At 30.8% G+C, this 22,793-nt stretch overlaps 1 protein-coding gene across 1 annotated transcript in view; it reads right to left on the reverse strand.

The window, feature by feature from the left end:
• LOC128022015 (interleukin-17 receptor D) overlaps positions 1-22,793 on the reverse strand; it is a 43,545-nt gene that overhangs the window by 9,177 nt on the left and 11,575 nt on the right. The window contains exons 2-7 of the mRNA XM_052609212.1: positions 9,607-9,670; positions 7,705-7,830; positions 2,316-2,434; positions 2,096-2,216; positions 1,226-1,270; positions 965-1,116 (exon numbers count right to left, since the gene is read on the reverse strand). Coding sequence (XP_052465172.1) covers positions 965-1,116; positions 1,226-1,270; positions 2,096-2,216; positions 2,316-2,434; positions 7,705-7,830; positions 9,607-9,670 — 627 coding nt within the window. The remainder of the gene's footprint in view (positions 1-964; positions 1,117-1,225; positions 1,271-2,095; positions 2,217-2,315; positions 2,435-7,704; positions 7,831-9,606; positions 9,671-22,793) is intronic.

The following is a 22,793-nucleotide window of genomic DNA, read 5'->3' on the forward strand; positions in this document are numbered from 1 at the left end:
CAAATCTAAAAATATATAATGAATACACATTAAAAATTATTGCATTGATAATAATTATTTACATTATTATTAATAAAAATAATTAATAAGTACTAATACTAATAATAATAATAATTAAAAGAAAAATTAGAAGTATATAATATTAGTTATTATTATTATTATTATTAATATTATTAGATTTTATTTGTAATGTCCATTTTTGGATTTCTATTACTAGTATTATTTATTAAATTTACTAATATTATTATTATTATTATTATTTATTAGATAAATAAGTATATTATTATATACATTTATTATTAATGATGATATAATAACTCATTTATATTCTTGTCACATGTCTTCAAAATATGTCTTGGGCTTCCATTTCTTTACATGATTTTTTTTTTTTTTTGGCTAAACTCTCAATTGAACGCCGTTTCTCAGTATGGAGAAGAGCAGCATGAGCATACAGTCCTTCTCACAGAAGAAAGAACGCCAAATGCATTTAAATGACACAAGGGTAGGTAAATCTTGATCCGTTTTTAGCTAAACTATCCCCTGAAGAACCCAAAATACATGCCCTTTGCAAAAAAAAAAAGAAAGACAGATAGCCGTCTCCCAGCACACTTTCTAAGTGACAGAGCGCTGCTGTAAAAGCTCTCTGCTCTTTACATCTCCGTCTCTAACACGACCAAAGCATGGAAAGCAGCAGAACACGTCCATTTCCCAGAGCTGCAACTCACCGGAGAAGACTATGTATGATTCCAGCAGTCTGGGAAGAGCATTAACCCTGAACATCTCACTTCCAGCTAGAAAAACTGTGTGTGCAAAGCTAACAGTATGCAAACAATTACAGTGCAATTGTGATGCAAACGTGCAAATGATTAGGAAACACTCCTCGGAATGACATAAGAGTGAGCATTCGGGGTGAATTACGAATGCAATCCTGGATTTTCCAATGCAATTACTGTAAACTGCTCACAGGTTTGCAGCGCTTGAGTCTGAAGGGTCCCTCCTGTCTGAGCTTGTAGTACAGGTAGTAGATGGTGAAGCCGAACGTGGAGGGGGCGTGGTCAAACACAACATGCAAATTAGATCCGAGCTGAGAAACATTCAGCATCTTGGGCTTCCAGACTGTCAGGGAAGAGAGAGAAAGAAGAGCACGGTTGGTTTCGGCTTCGTTAGAGGACACTGTTTCACAGATGGATTGGATTTGACATCGTTCTCTCTCTAAAGAACTCACATGGTTTGCAGACGAGGTTATCTGGCCCAAGAAGCACTTCACAACCTGTGAAATACACAAGGAATAACGCAGAGAAATTACTTTTTGCACAATTTTTTACATAGCAGTCAAGTCAGTTTAAAAATGCATTAAGTAAGAATATGATTGTAAAAATAATAATAATAATTTTTTTTAATTATTTTAATTATAAATATTTATAAAATGCTTTGCAAAAAATATAAATGTCTAATAATAATAACAACAGCAACAAATTATATATTTTAAAATAAATTATAAAATTATTTTATTAAATTGATGATTATATTATAAACACTCAAATATACATTTGTCATTTTGTGTTCCATATTATTACATAATAAAAAGATATATAAAAACCTCAAATTAATATTTATATATATATAACATAGTAATAAAAAATAAAAGATACATATGAAAAATAAATTATATTTATAAATCGCATTTAATTATAAATTTGTAATTTTGTATAACAGGATGTGTTTTAATTATTTTTAAAACTACATTAATTTTAAATAAATAAAAATATTTATTTTCCAAAAGCCTAAAAAGATATGGCCAGAAACACTTTTTTTGTAGAGTATGTTTACTTCTGCGAAAAAATAAATAAAAAGATCCATCATTTATTTATCCATTAAGCTAGAAATATAAAACAATAACTAATAGTAAATAATAAGTAATTTCTCATTTTGTGTACCAGAATATTTTTAATAAATATTTTTTTAGTAGCATTAATATTTATAAATATTGAATAATAATAATAAATATTTTATCATGTATTTTTTTTTCTAAAAGTAGGACAAAATAAAACCATGAAAATGTTTTGTACAGTATCGCTTCAGGCTTAACACTCACTGTTAGTGCGCAGAAAAGACGGCGGAAAGAAGCTGTCGTTCAAGAAGGTGGGAAACGGTACGATCCGGACCATGAAGTCCGTCTCAAAGGTGAGACCGGTGAAGGGCTGTGAGCTCATCCTCTGGTGGAAAAATACGAAACGGTGCCAAACAGATGAATATGAACATACAAATTCATTTCCACTGAACTGCGTGTCTAATCTAAAGCATGTCATACTTACGATGGTTTTGTAAGAGAAGTTGAGCTGTCGTGGATCCTTCAGGATCATGTGCTGGCACTGCTTTCCCTCGGGATTCTTGTCCTCCAGATACACTCGGAATCCCTTCACATGCTCAATACCTAGCATCGATTAAAGGGGATTAGATCATATGAAAGCACTGATATCAATCCAGATGATTGCAGGACACCTGTGCAACGGATGGCTTTGAAAATGCATCAATTATCAACCAATTCATGTTTGCATTGTACCAAAAAAAAATTATAGAATGGATCACATCCTGAAATGCATACAAAGGAACATATTTTTGCATTTCATCTTGTGAGTTTATGGAGGTTAACTGGCTCAAAAATGTAAAATGTAGCATTTTATGGAAATTCTTCACCCTTCTGATCTGAATAAATACAGAAGGTTGTTTTTGCAACTGTACCATTAATTCTTTGATAACTAGCGCAATTCATAATTTAGCATTTATAGTTGATTTATAATGTTTTTGTTTGATAAATATAGCTTCTTATAGCCATATTCCACCCTTTCTGATCCTCAGTTATCTGATGCAGTTCACATTTATAATATATGTCACATACTAAAAAGCATTAAAAAAGGATATATTTTTGCATTTTATTCTTTCCTGGAGACACTTTTTTAATATAAGCAAAGGATTTTTGCCCCAAAAATGTAAGTGTAGTTTTTTAAAACCATTTCAGATACCTATAAGATTGTGTTAACTGATGCAGTTCACATTTTCTGAATAAACCACAACCTAAAAAGCATTAAAATTGCCTTTTTTTGGACTTATGTCAGTCAAAGTTTATTGGCTCAAAAATTTAAATGTAGCTTTTCATGGCCATTTTTCACTCTTTCAGATCTGAATAAAACTGGCTGATATGCAACTGTGCCTTTAAGATTCTATTCACAGATGCATTTTTAGATTAAATCACATCCATTAAAAGCATTAAAAGGAACACGTTTGCATTTTATTTGTATTTTTTTGGACCTGGTTTTAAATGTTAGTCAAGGTTTATCGTCTCAAAATATAAATATAGTATTTTATGGCCATTTCCACCCTTTCTGACATGTATAAAAAGGATGTTTTTGCTACTGTACCTTTAATATTTTATATTATAGAATCAATAACATACCAAAAAGTATTAGAGGACACATCTTTGCAGTTTCTTAATTAACTGATTTATTTAGGGACTATGGATGAAAAGTAGCCAATCAATTTGGCTAAATCTGACATATGTTTACATTTGTGTGCAGTGTCTCTCATTTAATAATAAAAGAAAAAAAAATCATATATAATATTTTTTTTTTTTTTATTATTATTATTAATTTATTTATTTTTTATTTATTTTATTATTATTATTATTATTTTTTTAGATAATGTTTAATGACTCAATGTTGGAAATGTAGCTTTTTACTACCATTTCCCACCCTTTCTGATCTAAATAAACAAGCTGTTTTTGCTACTGTACCTTTAAGATTCTCAGTTAACTGGTGCAGTTCTTGGACAAAGCACTGAAGACGCAAATATAGCTGAAATGTAGATTTTTACATTTTATAATAAGTTTATAAGATCGGAAACACCAAAGACAGCTGTAAACCTGCTTGAGTCCCGCAATTAACTTTCAGGACTGGGAACTGCATGAAACTTTTCCATTTTTTTTTTACCGTCCTTTCTTTCCTTCGGTTTCTTTATTTTATTAGCACCTCAGAAGACAGAGCGGACGGGAGCGTGCGTGCCAGCCGAGCGTTCCCGTGCCCTTTAAAGTGTGCCAGCATGCCTCCCTTTTAATTAGATTTGGGTCTTATCAGTTGCAGAGGGAAGAGGGGAGAAGAAAAGGCTCCCGCACACATTCCGTGTGGTTCTGATTACCGCTGCGGGGAGCGGCCTGATGGGACGGGTGTAACTCCACACCTCCACCAGCTCACAGATATCATCAAGAGAGAGCCGCCCCGTCACACACAACCTTCAAAAACACCAGTGAAGGAGGAGAAAAAGCTGTGGAACTGGTTGTGTGTCTCGTTTTCTCGAGGGCTGTTTAAGTAATCAAAAATAATAAGTATTATGAACTAATAATTTTTAGCATTTATTAATCGAGGTTAATGTAATTTCTAGTAATGCACTATTATGTTTTCAGTTGGTGTGTGAACAAAACTTCACTAAACAATCAAGCATGTTTGAATAAATGTTTGCAATGAAACAAGTTTTTATTATATTCGAAGTAAAAATAAAATTTCTCAACAACATAATTATAAAAAAAATAAAAATAATAATAATCTTTCAAATGATTGTAAAAAAATTTATTAAAGATTTAAATGCATAAATTAAATTGATTATTATTAAATTTGATTAATTAATTGAAACATTATTTTAGACTTTTTTTAGGTGTATTTTTGGCTAAATTAAATCTCTCTACAAAAATGCATTTTGGTTCATCACTATTAAAATATAAATTTTCATTTCATGTACAAACATATAATAACAAAAAAAAAGATATTTCTAAATAATATTAATCTAGATCAGGGTTTTTCTAACTTTTTTTTTTTTTACCCTAAAATCTGCAAGTGAAGCATCTTCTGCGAAGTTAATATTTCAGTAATTAAAAAAACACATTTTGCATGTTAATGGTTCTCTAACAATGGTTAATGGTCACATTACATGAATAAACAAGAGCTTTTTTATGCATATTTATAAATATAAAAATAGTTTTGCTCTCAAAACTGACTACATTTGAAACCAAATGCTATTTCTTCTGGTTTGTCACAGAACAAAACGAAAAGAGAGAACAGATGAAGAGGATGTTTTTTGTGAAGAAAAATGCCATACAATAACTGAATATGTGGCAGTGCAAATTAGATTTGTGAAGGACTAAGTGAAAAATTACTAAAACTTTGGCCTTTTGAGATATTTCTGTCCTTTTTGGAGGTTAAAACACATTGCTGGTCACAATAAGCTTTCATTGCATGCAAACAAGCATCTTCAAGACCTGAGGATGAATAAATGATGCATTTTCATTTTTTGGGTGGACTGTCCCTTTAAGCTCAGTGCATACGGAAAGGCCCCACACCCAAGGCTTTCTTCTTTGAGTTTCTTTAATATACACCTGAGCTGTGTCAAGTCCTGCCCCAGTCAAAAGGATTAACCTCCAGCGAACAACAGGCCACATTGTCCCACTCGTCAACCGAAAGCTCGCATTACCAAGTTCAATAGCGCCCTGGCAGACGGAAGCGAGGGACATCCCCGTCTTTCTCTCAGCCACACACGCACACATTCCTCCCAGGACAGAAATCACAGCACTGCTGTGTGCCGATCTCTTCCCGTCCAGTGCACGGATCCGTGAGACTGTCAGGGCTGAAGAATAATGCGTCCCGGGAGGAGGGAACCTGCAGCTTTGATCAGGAAGAGCAGGAACTCTCTTTGAACAGCCTTTCTTTGAGCTCCTGTTCCATTCTCTCCAGACAGGAGATGGACTGAGATAAATCACCCTCATGTGCAACCACCTGTGCAACACACATGCACTTTACAATGCGCTTTGTTCTGGGTTTGTGCACGCTAATGGAGAGAGCAGGCACGCAGAACTCTGTTTCACGACTGTGTGGAGACACAAACTTCTCCAAACTGAACCACAAATAGTGACCAAAATATTATTTTCACAGCAGGTCAACTTTGCCATTAAGAATCTATTTTGTATTTTTTGTGTTTATGTTTTTGAAAAGTTTCTTCTGCTCATCAAGCCTGCATTTATTTGATCAAAAATACAGAAAAAGAATGTAATATTGTGATATTTTATTACAATTTAATTTTCAATTTCAATTTTAAATGTATTATACTTTAAATTATCATTTATTTCTGTGATGCAAAGCTGAATTTTTAGGATCATTATCACATGATCCTTTAGAAATCATTCTAATATGATGATTCATTATCAAAGTTGGAAACAGTTCTGCTGCTTAATATTTTTTCAGAACATGTGATACTTATTTAGGATACTTTAATGAATAAATGTAAAAAAAAAAAAAAAAAAGAAGCTATGTTTTTAAAATATAAATATTTAGTAATAACAATATACACTACTGGTCAGTAATTTGGGGTCAGTAATTTTTTTTCTTTCTTTTTTTTTAAATAAAATCAATACTTTTATTCAGCAAGGATGTGTTAAATTGATAAAAAGTGATAGTAAAGAAAATATATTATTATAATTTTTTTTTTTTTTTTATAAATGCAGTTATTTTTAACCTTATATTGATCAAATATATGAGACAGCAGAACTGTTTCCAACACTCATAATAAATCAGAATATTAGAATGATTTCTAAATGATCATGTGATCGACTGATGTTACATGTGACACTGAAGGCTGGAGGAATGATGCTGAAAATTCAGCTGCGCATCACAGGAATAAATTATTTTTTTAAAGTATATTCAAATAGAAAACTATTATTTTAAGTTGTAATAATATTTCACAATATTACAGTTTTTTCTGTATTTTTGATCAAATAAATGCAGGCTTGATGAGCAGAAGAAACTTCTTTCAAAAACATTAAAAATAGTAATGTTTCCAAACTTCTGGTCTGTACTGTATATATAACACTAATATATATATATATATATATATATATATCACACTAAGTGCAACTACTAAATAAGCAAAAAAAATATAAATATATAGATATAAATATATAAAAATCTAAGAAATTAACCTAAAAGCAAATAAGAAAAAAGTAAAAAATGGTAAATAAAGTATAAAAATACAAGAAATATATATTAACATACATAAAATCTAACAAATGACAGTGCAAACTAAAGTACAAAAATAAAAAATAAAAAAATGCAAAGAAACATTGCATAAATTATCAGTCATTATTATTTAAGACAAATTCACACTAAATGCAACTACTAAATTAGGCAAAAAAGTAAAAAAATTCAGTGCAAAAAAACAAATATTTTTAAAATATAAATATATAATCGAACAAATTATACTTAATGCAACTAAGTGCAAAAATTTAATATGTATTAAGAAATACACAAACATAAACATGCATATATATACACACACACACTTTGTTTTGAATATATTATTTGCATTTAGTGTAATTAGTCATACACACACACGCATATGCCCACCCTTCTTTAATATCTGACTAAATGCAACAATTCTTGGTTGCATTTTAAGTGAATCTGCTTGATAATACAGTCTGATGTCACCCTAAATCTGAACCTCTTTGTGATTACATCATGTCTCTTTACGACTGTTGTTAACTGCTTTTGCAAAAAGGGTAGACTGAAAACGGCCTGTTCCTCATCTCCTTAAAGATCCACTGGGACAGAAACTGAAAAGTCGGGTGTTTCAAAACAGTTTCTCCAACACAGCTGAGAAGAAACCTACCGAGCGGGCTGGCCATCCAGTGGACCACCACAGCCGCCTGACTGTCACAAGACAAATGAGTGAAGCTGATGTTGTTCACTTCGTGGATGGCGTGTTTCCCCAGCAGATTCCAGTTCAGAGAGCAGTCTAATTGGGACAGAAAGAGCAGGAACACAAAGAGAGAGAGAGAAAGTCAGGCAGTGTTTCTCAGTGAGAACATCGGAGAGATTCTTTGGCAAGCGCCGAGAGAAAATATGCAGCAATATTTATGTGAGGAGACGCTCTTTCCCTCCCCCTTCCTTCCTTCCTTGCTTCTTTGACTCGTCTCTTTCTCCTCGCCGGCTGCAGATATAAGCAGGTATAGGAAGAGGAGCAGCCCTTTGTGTCCCCCAAACCCCATCGCTTTATTATTTTACCCAATCCCTATTGTGATGCTAACCAGAATCAGTGTTCCCGTTCAATCACACACAATGGAGACTGAATGCCGAGGAGAAACGGGGATTAGCTACAGGATGAGAAACTTGACTTCTCACGGACAAGAGCTCACCAAGCTTGACTGAGACAACTTTTGGCATTTACAAGAGAATAAATGCTATATTAATCCAAGCAGAGAGAATCAATTAGGGTGAATCATACAAAGAACATTCCCGGGTCATATTCCACACCGAAAATCACTTTATATAACATTTAGATAAAAGAATACATTGTTTTAAATGGAGAGAGTGTCATTTCTTTGTCTCTAGCATCACCAAATGGAACATTAATGACTGTTTTCAAACAGGTTGCCTAAATACCCTTACCTGCTTTCTATTGGCTGGCAAACCGATAGTCCTGCCCCAATCTCATGCCATTGGTTGAACCAATGTTTCTCAAATAAATTTAGCAATGTTGCGACGTTTTGAGAATAAATACTGCAACGTCAAAAAATAAAACAAACACTAAATTTAAAGAAAGTTGAGAACTTTTTTTATTGTTATTACTTTAGACATTGTTTTAGTGAAAATTAAGCACCAATTTTTTTCTTATTAAAATAAAAAAATATTTTTATGGAAAATTACAATAATAAAAAAAAAAAAAGTCATTACCATAATGCAAAATAAATAATTATATATTATTTAAATTGTAAAGATCAATCAATATCATGTGTACTGCCTTTCTTTAGTTGATTTAAATAAAAATATATATATTTAAATTTTTTCACAAACAATTATCATAATGCAAAATTAAATAAAAATGTATTTCAAGTGCAAAGTGTTGATGCATTAATGTAGTATGTGTACTGCCTCTTTTTAATTGACTATTTTATTTCAATATATGCAGATTTAAAAAAAAATATAAAAAAAAATATTTTCCTAAACAATTCTTGTTACCATAATGCAAAATAAATAATTAAATGAAGTTGTAAAGTATTGATGCATCAGTGTAATATTGTACTGTCTTTTTATTTTATGTTTTGGTTCGTTTTACTTAATGATTTAATTAAGTTTAAAAAAAGAATAATTTTCCCAAACAATTTTCGTTATCATAATGCAATTTTAATTCACACCAAATTTAGTTTATCATGCTTTCATTTTTACTTTCTCGTTGATAAAAAAAAAATGTATTAAACCAATCACACACACACACCTTTATATAATTTATCAAAATGTATCAATAATGCTTGAATAATATAAAGTATCCAATGAGAATTATCAATCAAATTAGAGAATCAAAATTAGGAAAATAATATTTTTTTTAGTTTGTATTATAAGAGTTTGTTTTGTGATTTGAGAATGAAAGCATCCAGATGCAGTTTATGAGACTTTTAAATAAACATCAAAATCTTAAAAGAACTGATGGGGGTCAAAATAAAGTTATTTTGTTTGTGCAAAATAAGATTATTAACTGTACAGTTAGACACGGTCTGATAATAAAGCATCTTACTGTCGTATCGAAACGTGACTCCGAGTTTGCGTCCGCTGTCCTCTGCGCTGGAAAACTGCGTTCCCTGCAGAGAAAGAGAACGGGACACGGTTTAGAAAATGAATGAGACATGAATGCAACATCTGAAGTTGACTGTAAAGGCAGCGTTGAGGCCGTGCAAGAGAAAAAACAGCGACTTGTGTAACAAAAAAGAGAGTTCAAGCCTTGAAAAGCAGCAGCACTTCATGTGGTGACAGCCGAAGCACACAATCCCACAATTATGAGACTCCTGGCACTCAACAACACAGCGCTCGGTGCCAAAAGACTAATATAACCCTGTCGTAACGCACAATACAGCACCGGCTGACCCAGAATCAGCCGTGTGATTCTCAGGTGAGATAACGAAGGGACTCCAGAGCAAAGAAGTCAAAACAAAACGATTGCGTGACAGACGCTGCATGAGACTCCAGCTCTGTAATCAGTGTGCAAGATCAGGCCGGATGTCTACAACAAAAAGAAAGATACATAAAACAGGGATTATCAAATAAAGTCAGGGGTGAAGGATCCTTGCAGACGTTGGGTGACACTAAAGAGACCTTGTAAATCACTAAAGTGATCTTATCGTCTTCCTCGTCTTATCTGGGATAAAGGAAGTCATCTGACACTGTTGGACGACACAGGATTCACTCCGAACCAGCAGACGAGAACTAACACAACCTCAACAATAAGATACAAAAGCATGCAAAACAAAGAATATCAGTGATCGCAGGACACTTGTGCAGGATAGTTATCGCTAAATATTTATTTTTAAATTAAGATGTTCAACAAGGACCTCCCATGCTTGAGTGAAAATATTTGCATATCTTTGAATCGGGGTGTATTTGTGTTTTTGTGTTATAATTAGATAAGGCTTTGTTAAAGTCACTAAAACTAATATTTAAATCTTAGAAAGTTAAAAAAAAAAAAAATTTAAATGCTTTATATATATATTTTTTAATTATGCAATATGCATTTCTAAAAATAATATTAATAAAATATTGTATTTGTTATATAATTTTGTTAGGAATATTTTTGAATATACGCTGTTTATTTGAGTTGCCCTTAATGTGATTTGTCTGTTTCAGTGTTTATTAAATCACAGTATGATTTAATATTACAGTTTTGGGTAATATTTTGAATTAGTTTTTATTTTTTATATTTTCTTTTTCAGGTTTTTTTTTTTATTTATTCAGTAATAATGTTGATTAAAAAAAAAAACTTTTTATTAATACCATTTAGGTTTTATTTATTTTTATTTGAGTTTTTATTTATTTTCAGCTTCCAACTTGAGCTGCCACTTCAAAAAATTATTTTTAAAGTGTATACGAGGGACAAAATTCATATTATAAATGGATTAAATTAGGACACAATACAGAAAATTACTTTATTTTCAGACATTTTACCATGGTAAAACTGTATTTTTAATCAATAACCATGTTAATACCTTAATACAGTATCTTTTTGAAAATATAACAACAACCACAAAACAGACAGACTTTTCTGCTGCCAGTCCAGTAAACGTTAAGGATATTTGTCTTACATTAGAATAAACTATGCAGCTATGCATCAGGGGAAACTGTAGACTCGTTGCTTGGCATAAATTGCTTGCGGGAAACTGCTGGTTAAATGAGGTCTGCAATGGTAAGTGAACAGATCTGTGGACTTCCTGAACTAAAATAATCCAGCAAACAACCTAATTTAGCAAAAGCACTTATAATTAATGCAAACCGATCAGTGAGCTGCTACTAAACAAATGCACAAGAGTAATCAGACTTAATGACATCCTCTGCCCCATTTCCACAGGATGTGCACTGATGAGGGCGTGACCTCTTGACCTGTGTCTCGCTGACCCTGTACCTGGACTCGATGTACAGCTACAGACAAACAGACCAGGGTTATTCTAGACTATTACAAATGTTTGCGTTACTTGAAATAAAGTTGAGAAAATTAGATAGAAATAATACATTATTTTAGATAATAAAAATGACAAAAGACCATAAATTTACTTAATTCAAATTTGTATGTTAAATGCTAATAATAAAACATATAATATATAAATGAAAAAAAAAAAAAAGACCAAAGAAATATAAACATCAACAGACAAATAGAACAGGGTAAATAATTTTTTTTTTTTTTACAATTTTAAAATTAAATTAGAGACTGGACATAAATTAAAAGTAAAAAAAAAAGAATTCTAAATAGTAATATTTAAAAAAATCACAAAAGCACAAATACTTTGACAAATTTAAACCGTGTTGAAATATGTTTAAAGTACAAAAGTTACTAGCTGAAAAAAAATTAAAACAGAACTAAAAATAAAATGAAAATAAAGTAATTAAAACAAATTAATAAAACAAATCTTGCTAAAAAAAATTGATTTTTTTAAAATAACTATTATGTATATTTAGATTTTTAATAAACTGAAATGTGTCCTTGGCAATTATCTAAAAAATTATTTTAAGTCCTAAAATTACTAAATGGAAATAAAAAATAAGACCGAAATAAAAAAAATTAACTTAAATTGTAATATTGTAATATTACAAAATATAATAAAATTTCAAAAGCAAACAATTTAACTTACTAAAATGTAAACAAAACTAAAAATATATAAAAAACTAAAAATATAAACATTTTAACTAATTCAAATATTGATAAAAACTACTAATAATAAAATAACACTGAAACAGACATGGATGTTATAACAAATAAATATCATTTAAAAAATTAAAAAGGCTTTGTTTTCTAGTTTTCAACAAACCGTATTAAAGTATTAAACTTCAGTTTTGTGTTTCAAAAACATTTTCCTTCACTTTTCTCTTTTCCTCTTTAAAACCTGCAGTTCCTGCTCAGGAAAACTTTTACTGGGAAAACTCTTCTGGAAGTTAATGAACTGAGGGGAACGAAAGCACAAACTAATTTGGCTCACAGCCCTTGTCCTCTCTATTAAAACAAGAGATTTTAGGAAGCAAAACCCTTTTACTGCCAGCAGGAGGAGGCGTCAAGTTAACTCCTCATTTAGCAGCAGAATAAAGTGAGAAGGTCTGAGCTCCAGAGCAGCACTAATGGCTCCTGGCCTGCTGTCCTGGGGCCCAGCGGGGTCCTGAGGGTCACAGCGGACACACAGACAGCTGCAGCTAATCAGAGACACTGCAGCTCTCTTAAAAAGTGTGTTTAAGCATTGCTCACAAAATATACCATTGCAACTATCATCTCCACCAAAACAAGACATGCATCACTAATGCTCATAGTTAGGGTTAGTCATTTAATGTATGCAAGAACCATGGACATGCATGAAATCACACAAGAGGTGTTTTATTGCTTTCATTTGAGCTACAGGAATGTGGCCAGATTTTTACCTGAGATGAGTGGAAAAAAATCCCAAAGACTATATATATATATATATATATATATATATATATATATATATATATATATATATATATATATATATATATATATTATTTTATTTACAAAATGAATCCATTATCTATAAATTTCTAGATATTAAAATGATAACATATTTTATGTAATTAATTTTAATTTAATTAAATTCTTACTTTTTAAATGTTAAGATCTTTTATTCATGATCTGTGTGTGTATATATATATATATATATATATATATATTTTTTTTTTTTTTTTGCATGACATTAAGTTTCGGAAACATTTTGCTTTAATAACTGCATTAATAATATTACATATATTTATTATTGTATTTAATGTATTAAATCTACGTATTTATTGTCATGCAAAATATATATATATATTTGTAATGCATATGTTTACATGTGTTAGAATTATTTTTATTAATATATATGTCATTCATTTTATCAATAGCTAAAATCATCAATAGTACACTTTTTGCGATATATATGTGTGTGTGTGTGTGTGTGTGTGTGTGAGGAAGGAAGGGGGTCCAGGATGTGTCACAACGCCTCCTAACGAGCCCGTCACACTCTCCCCGACACCCTTTTATGACCCTCTCCTTCCCTTCGTCCCTGAGGGCCGTTTGTCCCGCTGAGAGGAGCAGGAGCTGAAGACGTCTCGCCCTCCTTGTGCTAAAAGCCCCAGCAGTCATTTGGCATCCTAAAACTTCAAATGGACAGTTTGCTACGACTGGGACCATAAACTTGCTGCATCCCAGGAGGCAAATGAGCAGAACAGTTGCCCGTGAGGTAAAACAAGCAGGTCAGACGGCGGTCAAACAAGGGTCCCCAGGCTTTATTAGGCCTTGTTAAGTGATTGTAAAAGAGGGAAGAATATGTGCCTTTTGTTTAATGACTGGGGTCATTAATAAATGCACTGTGGAAATGAACAGAACACACAATGTCCAGTCAAGACCAATCTACAATTACAAAACATAGCATGGTCAAACCTATGCACCGCTAAAGCATACCATGCACGTCTGCAGACCAATGCAATAGGGTAAAACTATGCTTTTATGGACATATTACTACATAATACTACGTTTTTCTAAGCATACATTATGATAAGAATGTAATATTGTAATCTGAAAGATGATTTTACAGCCCAGCACTAACTAAAATATACCAAAAAGCATAAAGTTACAACCTTTAAATGAAAGTACCATGTTTTTTGGACATGTAACATTGTAATGTTATGATGAAATGTGTTATATGTTATCAGTATTTCTATTTTTCCATTTTCAGTTTTAACTTTAGTTAAGGTTTTAGTAATTTTGTTGTGTTTATAATTCTTAGTAGTTTTTGCTTTGTAGTTCATTTATATATATTTTTGAATCAGCTTTAAATTTTTTTTTTTTTTTTAATCTTTTTACATTTCAGTGTTTTTTTTTTTGTTAAATTTCTTTCCAAATTATTTGGGCGTTTTTGTCATTTATAGTAGTTTTTGTTTTTATTAATATTTTTTAATTGTGTGTTTTGTCATTTTTAGAAGTTATTTTATTAATTTATAGATGTCTAGTTTTTATTTATTTTTATTTCAGTTTAGTTCAGTATTTTTATTTTAGTTATTTTAGTATATCAAGCTTAAGAAATGAAATACAGCTGAAATACAAATTATATATATATATATATATATATATATATATATATATATATATATATATATATATATATTTTTTTTTTTTTTTTTTTTTTTTTTTCAGTTCATGTTTATTTTATTTCAAGTAACAATTTTTATGGTTTTAGTTTTGGTTAACCATAATAACACTGGTTTGGGGATGGCACGATGTTTAAACGTTTTTGAAAGTAGTCTCTTCTGTTCACCAAAGCAGTATTTATTTGATGAAAAATACAATATAAACAGCAATATTGTGAAATATTATTACAATTCTAAATAACTGTTTTCCATGTGAATATATGTTAAATGTAATTTTTTTCATGTGATCAAAGCTGAATTTTCAGCTTCATTACTCCAGTCTTCAGTGTCACATGAAGTGATCTGCTGATTTTCTGCTGTGCTGCTTCATATCTTTGTTAAAAATGTGATAAACTTTGTTTTTCAGGATTATTTTAAGAATAAAAAGTTCAAAAGAAAAGCCTTTATTTGAAATCGAGATCTTTTTTAACATTATAAATGTTTTTGCTGTCACTTCTGATCAATTGAATGCATCCTTTCCAAATAAAAGTAACAATTTCTTTAAGACTTCAAACATTTGGACAGCACTGTATTATTACATTAAGTGTGCCATGCTACTAGTAAGGGTCACACACACACACACACACACACACACACACACACCTGGCACGTGCAATAGATTATATGAATGAGATTTAGCTCAGTATTGTGTGGATGAGGGATGTGAGCATGTCTGAACAGAGCTGAAGCATCCTGTCGAACCCAACCAGGTGTTCCTCCTTCCACAAGAATAATAACAGTAATTAAATCATCCCAAACGAGGAAAAACTTCACAGCATGGGAGCTGGGCTCAGGCTTTTATGCATTTATTTCCTTTTATGTTTTCACAAAAGACTGACTTCTCACGGCGACCACAGAGCAACTGCATTAACCCTATAAAGCCTGCTGTATTAGACTTAAAATGCAAATTTGAAAACTGTCAGACAATCCACTCCACGCCTTCTGACTGACTTTATCATCAAGTAAAAGGCTTTTAGTCGAATTCTACAAACGTCCTCCTTCAGCTTCAGCTTCTCGTGTTAAATCTTGAGTGATTTTGATCAAGTAAAGGTCAGTAGTAGTGGAGGAATGATCTTCACAAGCCTCCAGAACATCTCACATCTTCTGAGGAGCCTTGATTTCTTCAGCTCTCAGTCAGTCAAGTCAATTTTATTTTTAATTTTACATTTAATTTTAGTAATATTTTAACTTGTTTATTATTTGTTTTATTTTATATTTTATTGTATTTATTTACTATTAGTTTTATTTATATTTGTATTTGTATGTATTTACTTTTTATGATAATTTTTTTCATAATTTTACAATTTATTTATTATTAGTTTATTTGTTTTTATTTACTTTTTATATATTCATCATTTATTTGAAAAATGTCATTATTCTGCATAATGCATTTTCTTTTGAAAAATTTCAAAAGCATATCTGATTATATATATATATATATATATATTGTTGTTGTTTTTTTTTTTTGTCTAAAGGTCTAATAACAGTTTCAAAAATAGATTATTCTGACCATTATTTCATGTGTCAGGCTTTGCAGGGTTAATCTGGTAAACTGACTCATTCTGAAATGTTAACTTCTCACAATCCAATCCAGGCATAATCACATTTTACACAAAGCAAGCAGTGTGAAGTACCTGGTCTGACTTGTGTTTTGGCATCTAAGCTCACACATGAAGCTAATTTAATGAGAACGCTGCTAGCTACGTTACACGTGTAGATGGTTTTTCTTAGGAACCCAATTAGCTGTAGCCCATACGGAGACAACAGCAAACAGGCCAGCAGACCACACTTTTTTTAAAGAGGGAAAGCTGTTTGTTTGATCCTTCACTGCTCCATCAATCTTCTCCCATCCGACTCTGAACAGGAGCGTGCATGCTGCGGGGGAGAGAGAGCATGATGGGAAATCTGACCAGTGACCATCAATCAGAGGGACACTGCTGCTATTCTTCGGACAGGGATCAGGAAGAGGACGGATGATCTCTCTAGCCTGAGAACTTACTGAATTTCCCAGCGGCGTTTGTCAGGATTACACATGAATCTGAGGTGACCTGCATCTCGCTGCTTTCTGTTTCTCAGAACGGACTGGAGTCTTTTTACAAGAAACAAACTGCCTCATATGGATCCCAGATGATGCAAATAAACAGCATGAATAAATATCACAAGGGAATGGCAGAAAACAGCCCTTCAGTCAAACCAGATACTAAAACTTTTGCTGTATGATTTGGAGAGGAGAATTTTTTAAAATGCATTTTTTTTTAGCGTTCTTGGTTTGTTTTTAACTCTTAAACAATATTTACATTTGTAAGTATTTGATTTAATGTGTTTAAAAAATGTTAAATTCCGTTAATTTTTTGCAATAAAGTTTTACATTTCGTATTTTTATCTAAAGTTCTAAAAAGGATTATTAAAGTAACTAAAACTACAACCATACAAAAACATGTTCATTACTTGAAATAATATATATATAATATAATAATATATATACATATATAGTTTTAATGAAGTTAATATTTCATTTAGTTTAACTTGATGTACTAAAATAAGTAAAACCCAAAAATAAAATAAAAATCTACATAGACATATTGAAAAATAAATAAATAAATACATAAGTAAATAAACCCAAGAAATAAATAAAAACATGACTTTAACCTTCCTTAAACCTTGACTAAAATTAAGATGAAAATATTTATAAAAATATATAAAAACTAATTAAAAAAAACTATGACAGTATCCCAATGATTATAAAACAAACTTAGTTCTAACAAATTGAAAATTTGGTTTAATTCGCAGATATCAACTAATATATAAAATATTATATAATATATATGTATATAAAAAATATACTAATAACTAATATAAAAATTAAACAAAGCAAGAAATATAACTAAAAGACTATTTCTAAATTGCAATACAAATATACTGTACATATATGATCATGTAAAGCAACGTTTACTGTGAGCCGAGTCACACTGAGACACAGAAAACACCAGATCATGAGCTGCTCAGGTATAAATTAACACAATGCCACACTTCGCTCTGAAATGCACATATATTTGCAGCCTTTCTGATTTGATAATCACACTAAGCCATAATCACAATTTAGATTTTGCACATTTTTTTTGTCTAATAAATTTGCATGCATAAACCTGAAATAATCTAAACAAGCAGTCAGACCTACACGAGCCGCCACACAAGCGATAAAGCACGCTCCAGAGCTCGTGGACTAAAGGAAGTCGCGCCTCCCATGTGATAAATCCAGATGTTAAAAGGACTCTCCATCACTGTGTTTGTCTCACGTACACTTATGATATTGAGCTTCAGATCTAGCTGATCTGCTCTCGAGGGGCTTGTGGCTCAGCGCTGTGAAAACAAACACAACTTCTCACTGTTTGACCAATGAACTGCTTGGAGAATAAAAGAAACAAAGCAAGATTAGCACTGGCTAGATTTGATCTTTTGTGATGGGGGAAATCTGTAAATTCACTCTATTAACTTTAACACGTGTTCTTGAAACTTAAATAACCAAAAGTGGAAAACTGATATAGTCACTGCTTTAGCAAACTCAACGTTGAGGTTTCGCTCCATACAGAACAATCCAACACATTTCTAATGGATGACAAAGTCCTGTCTTGAAAAATGTAAATTTAATTTGTTTATTGGTTAACATGTTTACAATCAAGTTGTACATCTGTATTATTACATAAAGTTCAAATAAAACTATAATCATAAATATATATATATATATATATATATATATATATATATATATGTGTGTGTGTGTGTGTGTGTGTGTGTGTGTGTGTAGTCTTTACTTCTCCCTAAAGTTTATATTATGTACAATTTCAAACAAATAAAAAATCATAGCTTTTATACATAATTTGGTTTAATTTGGTTAAAATGGTTTAATTTATATTATCACATAAAATCTAATAAAAAAAAATAAAAAATTATATATATATATATATAAATAAATACAATAAATAATTTGAATTACAAACGGTTTAATTAATTGTTACAATTTATTATCGGTTATTGTCCATTATTATATAATTATATTATTATATAAAGCTCTAACAAACTGTTTTTTTTATTTACTTTTTTTTTTTTTTTTACTTTTATTTAATTTTCTTTATATATATATATATATATATATATATATATATATATATATATATATATATATATATATATATATATATATATATATATATGGCATGTAAAACTTACGTTAACAAAAAGGCGGCTCATTTCCTCAACGTGTGTCTCCAATTTCATATTCCAAAAAAAGATTTATTTTCTAGGACAATCAACTTTGTGTATGCAATCGGGCCTTGTTGTTATTAATCTCTTTTATATGCAACTTTCATGTCTCACCAATAACACAAAACAAATCTCTAATGGGACGCTTGACTTCACAAAGGCCTTAGTTTGTCTTGAGGAAACTCTGTTTACCAGAGGAGGCTGATTGAGTCGACATATTTACAGTATTAAACATGAAACATAATACAAATTAATCACGAGTCACACTAACTTGCATTCAAACTATAAGTTTTGACATTAAAAACAAAGCGATTGAGTTTCCTTCCGGCTGCAGGTGATCATGAGGCATTAATGAGCAGGTATCAGATTCTTCATCTGTGTAATTACAGTCAGTCTACAACGCAGCTACAAACATCCTGACGCTCAGACACGAGAGCACCTGAAGGAGATCCCAAAAGATGGAATGAAATTACCTATTTTAATGCTACGTCCATATCCTTTTAAAATCTAATTCAACGGGTTGTTGGATACTGAGAACAAAAAAAATACATTCACCTTAAACACATAAGATTTAAATGATTTCTGAAGATCATGTGACACCGAAAATATAGCTTTAATCACAGAAATAAATTACAATTTAACATTCAAATTGAAAATAGTTACTTTAAATTGTCTCATTTCAAAATATTACTGTTTTTACAGTATGTTATGCCATGGTTAGCACAAGAGACTACTTTTAAAAACATTAAAATATCAGAATTATTCAAATATTTTGACCTGAATCTTTATAGTTTTTAGTTGTTGTTATATATATATATATATATATATATATTTAGTTGTTGTTTTATATATATTTATATATATGTTGTTCTATATGTTACAAACTTGTATATTTTTTTCTTTATTTTTGATAATACTTTAATAATTATATATAATTATTATACAAATAATGTTTTGTTTAATTCACATTTCTCTACATTTTTATATTAAATAAATAATGAAATAAATAAAATATATAAATATATATCAGAAATATAAAATGTATTTAAAAAACAAAAAACAAAAAAAAAAATATATATATAGTATATATATATATAGTAAAAAGAAATATGTTATATTTAAAAAACAAATGTATACACATACATACATATATATATATATATAAATATATATATATATATAAAATAAAACCTAAAAATATATGTATAATAAATATGAAAACATGTATATAAAAAAATCATAAATGCATACAATTTTACATTTTGACCAGTATCATTTATGTTATGACTATATGAGTATGTGTGCATGTGTCTATAAGAATGATTTAAATGGCACTTCTTCTAAACAAGTGATTTTGATCATGTAGTTGTGTCCATCTCAACCCCAGCGCTGCTGTCAAAACAAAAGACAGAAACACAACTACATAAAACACTGAATTAGTACCCATCAAGCACCTAAAACATGCGTCTCTGAGTCCAAAGAGGAACCGGATGAGCAGGTCAGCGAGGGAACGTCTGACGAAGGGTCAAACGCTGGAGGGCTTCAGTCTGCTCTCCTTAATGTGTTTCCTGTCTTCCCAGCCCTCTCTGTCAGGAAAACGCTCCCATATGCCATTACATTCCCAGCAGCTCATTAACATAAACACAGCACAGTCGAGGAGCTCTCTTGATCTCATCTGAACGTACATCACTGCTTTCAGAAGGGAATTTATCACAGGAGGGGCTGTCGTCTCTATCATATGAATGATTTCACAACCATGATGACTAAAAACTTGCTAATGAGAAACAACCTACTGTGATTACGTTTCTGAGAATCCCAGGTTTATTATAAGCCTTCAATGATCGTCTGTTTGTTGCAACGAAATATTGTATGTCTTGGATTATACTTGGAATAGATTGAAAAAGTCAGAGAACTTTTATTTTGCTTTTCTGGAGCTCATCATGTTAAAAGTGCAACGTGAACGTTATGGTAAACATCTTCTGAGTAAATTAAGAAATATTCATTTATGAATGAACTAAGTTTTATAGCACTGGGGTCATATTCTTAAGTCAGTTTTAGGATCCAAATAAAGTAAAAGTCACACCTATATATTTGCTGTATAAATCAGGGTTTCCCAAATTGGGTTCATGAGTGTAAAAAAAACAAAACAAAAAAAACATTTAAAATAATTCAGATAAAATACTTAATAGTTATGAATAAAATGTAAAGCTAAAAATAAAAAAAATAATATATAATATAAAATAAATAAGATGAAACACTTACTAAACATGTATAAAACAATGTAAAATTAAAATATTTTTAAATTAAAATAATCCAAATAAAATCATAAATTAAATATGTATATAAATTAACGTAATTAAATCATAATAATGTTGCATTTAAATAATTGTAAAAATTCAAATAATTTAAATAAAATACCTTATAAATAAATATTTATAAAATCATAATTAATTTTTTTTTGATTAAATAAGGAAAATACAACAATTGCTAAAACTGCATAAAATCATTAAAAATACATACAATTTAATTAAATATTAGATTAAATGTACAACAAAACTAAACACTCAAAAAAAAAGACAAAATAATTAAATACAAAAATAAATATATATTCATAAAATCAATATATTAAATTAAAATCCAATTTAAAAATGCAAATGAATAAAATAATAAATATATAAGATAATCATGAATATTCCAAATAAAACGCAAACTAAAAATATTTAATGTTATATTTGTTTACCTGCATGTCATGTGACCATTAACCAACATCCGAGAACTGTGAACAAGTGAATGTGTTTTTAACCTTAACTTGTAAGGGATCTTTGTTGTTTGGATTCTTTCTCCTTTATCATCACATCTTGTTTTTATAATTGTTTGAAATTCACATTACGTGTAAAAGGATGTAAACACAGCAGGCAGAAACTCCCTGAAACGAGTCCAGACACGCTTTCAGAAGAGAAACTGATCCTCAAGGAAGCCCTTTCATTCACACTTCTATGGCCTGGATTAAGAGTTAGTGCTGATAACACAGTCACTGTGTGTCCGCCCTGAAAAACATTTATGAGATATGAGAAGATATAGCCAAGAACTACCCCCCGGATGACACTAACAAACAATGAATGTCTTGACAGGACAGAGGGCTTGTGGGATTGAAAGTTTTGGGTTACATGTGTTAAGAATGCGCCGCTGCCCACGGCCGTCCAGAACCACACGACCATGAAGAAGAGGAAACGAGAAGATCATCTCGCGGCTCTAATGGAAAACACAGAGGCAGAGCCAAGTGCGGATGAGACACAAGAGAGCAGAACACATGCTGACTAACCCTTCAGCTCGGGGGCAGAGCTAATGTCTGAGAGCCCAAATATAGTGAACACAGGAGCTTCTAGCTCGATTACACTGAAAGTGTCCTTCACTTTTCTGAAGAAACATTTCTGCATGAAATCTTACTTCATGAACGTATTGGTAGTAGGATAATTCTTGAATAAATATAAACAATTTTACACACACAAACACATATACACATATACATATATATATATATACATATATATATATATATGTGTGTGTGTGTGTGTGTGTGTGTGTGTGTGTACTTGTTTTTCTATTCTGAAAAACATGAGTCTGATAAACACAGACTCATGGGGAGTCGTGTCACGGTGGGGACCTAAATTGAGGTCCCCACGGGTAAACAAGATAATAAATTACACAGAATGAAGTTTCTTGAAAATCTAAAAATGCAGAAAGTTTCCTGTGAGGGTTAGGTTTATGGGTAGAGTTGGTGTAGGGCCA

Source organism: Carassius gibelio, chromosome A11 (assembly GCF_023724105.1).
Source record: "Carassius gibelio isolate Cgi1373 ecotype wild population from Czech Republic chromosome A11, carGib1.2-hapl.c, whole genome shotgun sequence".
Taxonomy (NCBI): Eukaryota; Metazoa; Chordata; class Actinopteri; order Cypriniformes; family Cyprinidae; genus Carassius; species Carassius gibelio.